The sequence below is a fragment of the Arachis ipaensis genome, chromosome B5 (assembly GCF_059453495.1).
Source record: "Arachis ipaensis isolate K30076 ecotype BB chromosome B5, ASM5945349v1, whole genome shotgun sequence".
Taxonomy (NCBI): domain Eukaryota; kingdom Viridiplantae; phylum Streptophyta; class Magnoliopsida; order Fabales; family Fabaceae; genus Arachis; species Arachis ipaensis.
Window position 1 is genome coordinate 152,139,462 of NC_142440.1, and position 10,752 is coordinate 152,150,213.

General features: G+C 30.8%; 1 protein-coding gene and 1 non-coding gene across 2 annotated transcripts; both read right to left on the reverse strand.

Moving 5' to 3' along the window:
• Positions 1 to 2,098: 2,098 nt before the first annotated feature.
• On the reverse strand, positions 2,099 to 2,980 carry LOC107642158 (large ribosomal subunit protein bL12c). Its single transcript, XM_088486348.1, has one exon. It carries the CDS (start codon positions 2,843 to 2,845, stop codon positions 2,273 to 2,275), a length of 573 nt encoding a protein of 190 aa, XP_088342474.1. The 5' UTR covers positions 2,846 to 2,980; the 3' UTR covers positions 2,099 to 2,272.
• A 56-nt stretch (positions 2,981 to 3,036) lies between these two features.
• TRNAP-UGG (transfer RNA proline (anticodon UGG)) lies at positions 3,037 to 3,108 on the reverse strand. The gene has a single exon. It is a non-coding gene; the product is annotated as a tRNA-Pro (tRNA).
• Between the last annotated feature and the right edge of the window lie 7,644 nt (positions 3,109 to 10,752).

Here is a 10,752-nt window from a genome sequence, read left to right on the forward strand (position 1 = left end):
TTGTATCTATAAAAGATGAAAACGCTGACATATGTACTCACACTAATCGAAACTAAATTTGTACTCACGTAACATGCTCTCATGCGGCAAAAGTACTTTACGTGGCACTCCAATCCTCTAAAGATAGGATACTTTTATCCATAGTTGTCAGAACCGACCCGGTGATCGAACCGGTCAGGTCACTGGGTCACTGGTTCAATCGCTGGGTTACTGGTTGAACCGGTTGACTCGGTCCTATGTAAATAAAAAATAAAAAATAGTTAAAAGTTTAAAATTAAAATTTAAAATACATATTTTTACTAACATTTTAAAATATCAAGTTATTTTAAAACAATATGGAACATGAACAATAAATATTTTATTATTTTTACTCTATCATAAATATTTTTATTTTGTTTTTATATTAAAATAACTATTATTTTTAAATTTTAATAATTTATTAATTAGTTTATATCTTTTATACTATTATATACTACAAGTATTTATTAAAAAATAATATTAATAGATATTATATAATTATAAAAAAATAAGTGAGTTTATCATTATTGTTAAATAAAAATATAATTAATTTAAGAAGGAGTGAATTTATAATTAAAATTAAAATAAATTAAATAAAAGTAAACTATTTGATAGAAGATATCTATATGTATTATAATTTGCATATGTTTTAATAGAAAACGTAATGGTCTGGTGGTTATGGAGCATTTTGGTTTCCTTGAGGACAAGGGTTCGAACCCTACCTCAAGCATTTTGGAAATATTTTCTTCCAAACGGTTCGGTCAGACCACCTCACCGGTTTTGACCGGTTCGTACCGGTTCATACCGAGTTTGACCGGTTCAAATACTGGACCGGACCGGTATAGGGTCCGGTTCACCGATTTTTTGGTCGAACCGGCCGGTCCGGTCCGGTTTTTACAACTATGCTTTTATCACACAAAAAGCATCTTGCGTGAGTACAATGATCATTTATTTTTTTTGTCAGGATGAACACAAAATAAACTAATTTAATATTTTTAAACATATTATCTCTCATATCTCTTTTGTCAAACATAATTTTATATTTGTGTGCTCCTTTTAAAATTCTCCTGTATAAACAAAAACAAATGCAACCTAAATAACATTTTTCTTTTTAGATTAAAGTTTTGGATAAGGATATAACTCATGGACAAGTCAAAGACAAGTAATAGCACTATAGTAGAAGTGGAAAAAGGATGATAGATGGATATACACACTAGACACTACATACCATCGCCATAATCAGCTACAACAGAAAACACTACGTAAAATTCATTCTAATTGCATTGCATGTAGTTCTTTCTAGGGGTGTGTATGGATCGGGTGAAACCGGGTTTGATGTGATTCAGATCCGGCCCGAAATATATACCGAGTCTATCTGTTAGATCCGAACTCGACTCTAGACCTGACAAAATCTATACACTTTCGGGCCACGATTATACCGGGTGAAAACCGGGCCGTTAACATTATATTACCTTGATACCTTCTTGTAAGTTAGCATGTAAAAATATCTAAATTTCTAAGACTCCAACCATTATTTGACATGGTAAAATTCACTTAGAAAAATATAATAAAAAGTAACTCTTCTCTAAAATTAAAGTATAACCATAATCAATACTAATATTGCCTAATAACACCAAATATTTAAATCAATACAAATAACACAAAATTATGCATTAGTCTAAAGTCTTATGCATTTTAAGCATAAAACATTAACTTATAGTCTTATATATAATGACTAATAACACAAATATTAAGGTTTACAATACTTAAATTTCACATAATAATAGCCATCATCCATCACTAATAACACAAAATATTAATTGTATATGATGACCGAGCCACTGGGCCGATTTCGGGTGACCCGAGCTATGGCCCGGACCCGACCCGAAATAATGACCGAGTCTACTTTTGAGACTCATACCCGACCCTAGACCCAATGAAATCACATCAAATTAGCCCCTAAAGTATTCGAGACCAAGCCGGGTCTTCGAGTCGGATCGGGCCATGCACACCCCTAGTTCTTTCCATGCACACCCCTAGTTCTTTCAAATAATTCAATGATAATTTAAGACATATAGCGTATCCAAGAACAAAAAAAGTGGGCCATATTTCTTTTAAATACTCACAACTTCAAAAGTCATAAGAAAAATAGGATGATCCGTGATTAATTAATTAATTAAATAACATCATTTTCCTATGAAAACAAAAATTAATGTGAAATTTAGAAATAGAAAAAAAAGAAAAAAGAAACTAACTAAGCGATTGTGATCTTAGCACCAGCTTCTTCAAGTTGCTTCTTAGCTTCTTCAGCTTCTTCCTTCGAAACTCCTTCTTTGAACTTCTTCGGCAAACCTTCGATTAATTCCTTCGCTTCCTTCAGCGCCAAACTCGTCAATCCTCTCACCGCTTTGATTACTGCGATTCTCGCGTTGCTCGGAACATCCTCAATTACCACGTCGAACTCCGTTTTCTCCTCCACCGCAGCGGCGCTTTCTCCGCCGCTTGATGCGCCCGGTGCGGCCACCACGGCGGCAGGCGCGAACGACGCCGCGGATACGCCGAGCTTGTCCTGGAGATAGTCCACGAGAGTCTTGGCTTCTTCCAATGTGAGGCCGGAGATCTCGGCACCGAGGTTCTCGATCTTCTCCGGCGCCGAGACGGCGGAGATAGGGCCGAGTGAGGCGGCGCGGCGGGTGAGAGTGGTGGTGGCTGTTGTAGCGAAGGGGAAGTGGACGGTGGTGGTTTTGGAGAGGGGGTGCGCAGGATAAGGAGAGGAGGGTGTAGGATAAGATAATGTTAGTGTTGAAAGTGCGGTCGTTGCTGCCATTGTTATTATCTTTTCTTTAAAAAAAAAAAATTTCGTGTTCTCTTTTTTTAGAATGGAAATGTGAATGAATTTGCAGAAGAAGAAGGAAGAACCGAAGAAGATAAAAGAGGATAAGGCAAATCCTGGTGCAATTGTGAAGTGATATTACGAGATTGCCCCATAGATATATCAATAAAACGGTTTTGATAAAAGGGGCATTCCGAGAATCGAACTCGGGACCTCTCGCACCCAAAGCGAGAATCATACCACTAGACCAAATGCCCAGGTGGTGTTTTTGTTGTTACTATATTTAATAACTATAAATTAACTATGCTAAGTTGGAACTTGATTAAATATGTGATATTTGTTATCCTGCAGTGACATGGAGTTTACCTGTTTAATATGTAATCCAAATTTATATATATGTTCTCTTTGGCAGAACCAAGAAGTAACGATAATATCCCTTCCTCAGTATGGAAAAATGCAAGCAGATACAACAAATATGAATACATATATGATATATCCTACCTAGGCCTTGGTGTTGAATAATATGCTTCTATAAATGACTAAATTCAGCATGTAATCTAATATTGAGGTATGCAAATTGCAAAATGAATGAGCAGCATGTATAACTAAAAGTGAGATTTATTACTCTAATATTTAATTTTATTTAATTAGAATTTTATATTATTTTTAATTACTTAGTAAAATAATTATATAAATAATAAAATTTTACTAATTTTTTATTAAAATAAAACAATTTTTTTAAAATGAGACTAGTTTCATTTTATCTATCAATTCTAATATACATTTTAATTCTAAATTGATTTATTTTTTAAAAATATAAAAAATAATTCTCCAAAAATACTCTATTGAAATTCTCTAAATATGGCCCATGATTATTCATATTTTATGCACAAGCTAGATACCGACGAGTAATGACCAATGAATTACATAACCTCATGATTAATTTGATGGAACCGCTGCTCCTCATCTATCATCTATTCTATTTTATATTCTCTCTTCAGAAGATCAGAATCTTCTCCTCTATAACCATTATTTTGCTTATCATAGCTTCTAAAATCTATAGGAAGTAGGGAGGTATATATGTAGCCAGGTAGGCATAAGATTTGGCAATAACCTGTGTCGGATCATATTGGATTAACTATTTATTTATTTATTTGCGGTGTATGATTTTGGTCATGTATGTATTTTTGTTGCCATTTAGAGGCTTTAGACTCTATTTGAATTTCGTCTCAAGATATAAATGTGGAACCAAACAGACGCAGATAGAAAATTATATACAGTAAAAGAATTATCTCTAAATAAAATATAGATACAAAGATAGAAAAAAATTAAAAAGTTATTTTGTGATCATCTTCTTACCATCCGTACCAAATTGCCATCTTAGAAAAAAAAACCACCTTAAATTAAAAAATACCTTCTTCTTTTTGATATCGCTTTAGACAACAACAAAAAATCTTCAATCCAAATCAAAACCCTATATCTCTATTTAGAAGTCTCATATTATCCAATGAATTATCACATATACAAAACAGATTTTAAATTCACGATACTTATTTAAACGGGATGAATGAACTGAATATTCTTTTTTTTATGTTGGTATACAATGAACTGACTATTCTACCATGGTATCAAGAGATTTTTTTTGTTTTTTTTTTTTGTCGATGGATTGGACAACCCCTAATCCTATGTATCCCAATAGATTGGACAACCCCCAATCCTAGGTACACAACACACCCACACACTCCTCACATATTTTATCACATTTTTTCTCAATTGCATTCTTTAGGATTTGAACCCTAGACCTTTGAGGTGGGAAGGAGGAGATATGCCATTAGAGCCAAGGCTCATTGGCCATGGTATCAAGAGATAACATCTTTTCTTTTTCCATCTCTCTCCATTTTTGCAATGAATTGTGGGCCTGAATCTGTTGGGCTTAAAAATAGTTATGACCTTGTTTCGCAAAGAATGGACAATCCTTTTGTTGTTATTAAATTTTTATATATAAACTTTAACATTGAATCAGCCCATATATAGATAAGATGGTTTTGGTTTTTCTTGCAACTCTATATATCTATCCGTTTTATATTGTTAATCACATATCATAGTTTGCCTCTATGTATATAGGAAACACTAGTGTAAAGTCATGGTTTAATTTACAAACTTTATAGTGTTTATAATATGCTGTCAATTTGCTATACTATAGTGCCGTGTAATCTATGACATTATTTTTGGTTTGGATTGGAAATGGCCTATGGATTTATATTTTGACGAGTGGTTAAAAAGGATTTTTAATGTTGTCATCTCTTTTCTAAAATTTAATTTGGTAAAAGTTTTTGAAAATATGATTAGACTTTTTAAAAGCATAAACATTTTGTTAAGCATAAACATTTTGTTTTATATTTAGTAATTAAAAAAAATCATGTACTTACAGTTTTTAAATAATAGGTATGTTTTTAAAAGCACTTTAAAAAATAATTTTTTAAAGTTAATTATGTTTATTAAAATTAAAAAATTTAAGATAATATTACATTAATAAATATTTAAATTTATTTTTATATTTATATCCATTATAATTTTTAAAATTTTAAAATTATTTTATTAAACACAATTATTGGTGTTTGTTTATTTAAATCTATTTTTAATTTGATTTATCAAATATATATTTTATAATTTTCAAAAAACTACCTTTCATTAGATATGGTACAACACATAAGAGTAGTTACAAGCCTATAAATACCTCGCTCAAGAAGGAAAAAGTCATAATCACTCTCAATGTGATATTTTATAAAGATTATTTTCCTTTTAAAAAGGCAAAGGAGTAAGTTCACAACAAAAAAATGTTCAATAAGAATTAAATTCTAGATATAAAAATTATAATACTATATTATAATATTATTTTTTTTAAATTTAACTTCATATATAAAAGAAAGCACATGAATAATTATATCTTTAATATGTTTTTTCATGCAAAAATATTTTTTGGATTTGCATAAATTTTTAACATAAAATTTATTTTTCTTTTTATATACTAAGGTAAATCAAGGTGAAAGATAATATATATATATGTGCGTGTGTTTTTTTTTAATACATACTAAGGTAAATCAAAGTGAAATATAATATATATGTGTGTTGTGTGATGAGAATATATAGTATTCTAATTCATGATGACAAAAAATGTTAACTAGATCTCATTTAAAATTTTTTAAAAAGAAATGAGAGTTATTTTACAGTTGTTATACAAAAATTAACAAATTCTTATTATTTTTGAAGAATATTAGAGTAATACACTTTTATATTTAGGATCGTATAAAAAATTAGAATATGATTTTTGACATAAATTATTTTTTATATTATTTTTATTGTGGTATGTATAGTTTAATGGGTTGAGCGAGTGATGAATCGGTGGATGGTGAGTCAAAGCTTTTTGTTATAGGCGAGAATTTGACGCTAACAGCTCAGTAAGTACAAGAAATTCGAAAGGAATCACTCATCCCAAAGTCTGCACGGAGTTCTATCATTTCTTTAAAACGATTTTTCGTATGATTTAGATTCTCTAAATTTTGAATTTTACTTTAGAGAGTAAAATTTGATCTCTCACCATTTATTTCATAGGTAGGACCAAGAGAAAATATAAAAGAAAAACTATTCAAAGATGAGAGATCAAACTTTACTTTCTAAAGTGAAATTCAAAATTTAGAGGATCCAAATCCATTCCCGTAATTGTGAAAAATATGGGATTGCGCCATGCGTGTTCCATGCAGATTGAGTAAACTAGTCCAATTTGATGGTAATTAATTTTTTTTTAAAAAAACTTTTGTTGTTGAGATATTGATGCAAGAGAAATAAAATGTGCAGTTACATTGGGCAATTTGAATAGCTTTTCCGGTGATGTAAAACTCCTAAGTGAATTTCGAAAAAAATATTCCATATAAGTTGTTTAATGATACAGTAATTTAGGAGATATACCCTATAAATTCTTTACGTAGTATAACAAATTTTGAAATGCTACTTGCTCATAATTTGATTATGATAATAATAGCATATATCTATCATTATAAAAAAAAATCATGGATAAACAAGGGCTTCATACCATAATTGTTAAAAGATTTGATGAGATTGTGTTGTTTGATCCTCTTTCATATATATGAGCTATGGTCAGCTAAACATCATTCACAGCATAGTTTGGCCTAATTTACAACTAACAACAATAATACAGTTTTGTCTCACTAAGTGGAATTGGCTACAATTGGCTACATGGATCAAACGACGTCATTAAACTCTATTATGTATCATGTCTACAGAGAGATTATTTACATATATATCTTATTTGACCATTTCATGGATGGTATTCGTAAGTCTTCCTCTGACTTTCATCCCTTATCCATCTTCCATCTCATCCACCCTTCTGACTGGGTGCTCTGTCAGTCTTCTTCTTATATGTCCAAACCACCTGAGATGTGATTCTACCATCTTTTAATTTTCACAATAGGTGCTACTCCAACTCTCTCTTTCTCTCTCTTATATCTTCGTTCTTTATTCTATCAAATCGCGTATGACTACTGATCTATCTCAACATCTTCATCCCTGTTACACTTAACTTATGTTCGTGCTCTCTTTGGCTGTCCAACACTCTGTACTATAAAGCATAGCCGATCTGATAGTAGTGCGATAGAATTTACCTTTAAATTTTAAAGACACTTTTTTGTCACATATGAAACCAGACGCACTCCGCCAATTTGACCAAACTGCTTGGATCCTATGATTTACATCCTGTTCAATCTCTCCATTATCCTATATGATGCACCCAAGATACTTAAAATTTTAACTTTTCATAGGATATTTTCTCCAATCTTCACCTCTGTATTAGGCTTTTTTCTTCAGCGGCCGAACTTACATTCCATATATTCCGTCTTGTTACGGCTTATGCGCAAACCATACACTTTTAAAGTTTCTCTCCATAAATCCAACTTCTTATTTAGGTCTTTCTTTGACTCTCCTATAAGGATGATATCATCGGTAAAAAGCATGCACCATGGTACTTAGTACAGGCTCTTTGATATGCTCTATGAGTACTTCTTAGCCTAATGTGAAAAGGTATGGATAAGGATGATCCTTGGTGTAATCCTATACCAATAGAAAATTTTTCTGTCATGCCACTTTGAGTCTTCATACTAGTTATAGTCCCACCATACATGTCTTTAATTGCACGAATATATGTGATCCTTACTCTATTCCTTTCCAAAACCTTCCATAAGACCTCCCTTGACACCATATCGTACGCTTTTTCCAAATCAATAAACATTATATGTAGGTCCCTTTTATTACTAAGATACTTCTCCATCATTCTTCTTAACAAGTATGTAGCTTTAGTAGTGGATCTGCTTGGCATAAAACTAAATTGGTTTTTGTTTACTTGTGTCTCTTATCTCAGCCTCCATTCTATCACCCTTTTCCATAACTTCAAGGTATGGCTCATGAGATTGATCCCTCTATAGTTTTCGTAACTCTATATATCCCCCTTATTTTTGTAGATAGGTACCAAGGTGCTCTTTCTCCACTCATCTGACATCTTCTTAAACTTTAAAATTTCATTAAAAAGCTTGGTTAACTAACTGATGTCTTTCTCTCCAAAGCCATTCTAAACTTCAATCAGAATATTATTGGGTCCTACTGACCTGCCATTTTTCAACTGCTTTAGAGTCACCTCGAAGTCTCGAATCACTTGATAGTAGCTGAAATTTTGATCTTCTTTCCTAGTACATAACCGACCAAGACTCAGAAGAATCTTCTGTCATTCATTAAATAACTCGTAGAAGTAGCTCTTCCACCTTTCATTGATCTTCTCATCTTGAGCCAAAACCTTTCTGTCTTTATTCTTTATGTACTTAACATGATCCAAGTCTCTCGTTCTTCTTTCACGACTCTTTGCGATTCTATATATACCTTTTCTCCTTCCTTTGTGCCTAAAGCTAAGACTGGTTGAGACGCTCATATGCTTTTGTTCTTACTTCACTTATAGCCACTTTTGTCTCTTTCTTAGTCGCCTTATATTTTTTTCAATTATCTGAATTGCGGCACAAAGACCACTTCTTAAAGCCCACCAATTATCTTTTCTTGTACACTCGCATTCTACCATCATGACTCCTTGTCTCTTAATCCTATCTCTCTAGATTCACTAAAATTTTATTTTGTTGTTCTTCTAATAACTTCTGTCATCTTCCTCCACATCTCCTCTGCGCTTCCATTCTCTTCTCACTTTGCCTCTTCTCTTACCCATTTTAAGAAACTTTTTTGTTTCTCATCTTTCATCCGCCACCATCTCGTCCTTGGGTTTTTTATATGATGTCTTTTTCTCAACTTTTGCTGAACGCGAAAATTCATGATGAGCATTTTATATTATATTGTTAAACTCTCTCTCGAAATAATTTTACAATTAATGTAAAATTTTCGATCGACTCTCTTCAATAAAAAGAAGTCGATTTAAAAGCTTGTCATGCTACTTCTATAGGTTATAAAATGTTTATTTCTCTTTTTAAAACATATATTTGCAATGAAAATACCAAAAATTGAAAAAAAAAATCAAAATAATTTGGTCTAATCTAATAAAAAAGAAAATCACTTACAGCGAGATGGGATTTTAAAATTAAAAAAAAAAATCCAATTCTTGTTTACGGTGAGATACCTTTTCACATTAAAAAAAAATAAAAAATAAAATCACTCTTCTCACCGAATTAATTTTTGCCATCTAAGTGAATCCCACCATTCCTCATTCAACACCTCTCATTCCCATCTTTGCAAATAACGCACAAAAAAAAATTTATATTCAAAATTTTCAGCTGATCTTTGATACTTTAGATCTGTCAAGTGATATATATAGAGTAATCTAACAACAATTTTAACATGGCTTCAATCTCATATAAGAAATTAATAATAAGTAGGTCTAACTTAATTACAAAAATTAATTTAAAAAATAAAAATGACCTAATATTCATATAAAGATTATCAAAATCTCATATTTAGATCACGAGAGCAATATAAGGTTAAAAGAAAGTAAGAACGAAGTTAAACTTAGTATATCTCATGAGCTAGTACGTACGATTAATTAAAAAGTAAAAATATATGTTATTCTTTGACTCTTGCACCACAGCCACATCATATCATTAGTGAATAGTGTTCATCGTAATTATTATTAGGAAATACTGATATTAAAATGGTATTTATTACAAAGAATATATATATATATATATATATATATATATATATATATATATATATAATATTTTTTATATTTGTATAAAAATATAATTATTATTAATTAATTTTGTATTTAAATTATTTCTTAATTAATAAAATAAAATAAAATACGTATTTAATTGTTAAAAAATATTAATATCAAAATAATATTCATTATATATATAAAGGGTGTATATACAGCGGAAGTGTATTTATAATGTTCACCATACCCTTAAAACTTTTACTAACAAAGATATAAAATTTAATTAAAGTGAAGATTATTATTGTTTTTCTTTTCCCTCATGGTTATCAACTTATTTCTCATTATATGTCGATCAGATCGATTAATATATCATTTTTAAGTGTAATAATCGGGTGTATTCTCTAAAATAATATATAATTTATTTTATCATCCATGCACTTTTATCATCATCAACTGAAATTTAACTGGATGAGCAAATTAAATATGTATGTTTAATCACTATACTATCTAAATATTGTTAAGTGGCAGGTTTGTACAAACTTTATAATAAAGCACTTATTGCGGCGGAATAAAAACAGCCGTCCGTGCCGTCCTACTATTTAGCAATACACTCATCTATATATAATGACTTTTACGTTTTTTTTTTTTTTTACCAAAGATATGAGACTCGAACCCGCAACCTCTT

Excerpts from the sequence above, each read along its gene's own strand:
- LOC107642158 (XM_088486348.1), bottom strand. The coding sequence starts at position 2,845 with ATGGCAGCAACGACCGCACTTTCAACACTAACATTATCTTATCCTACA.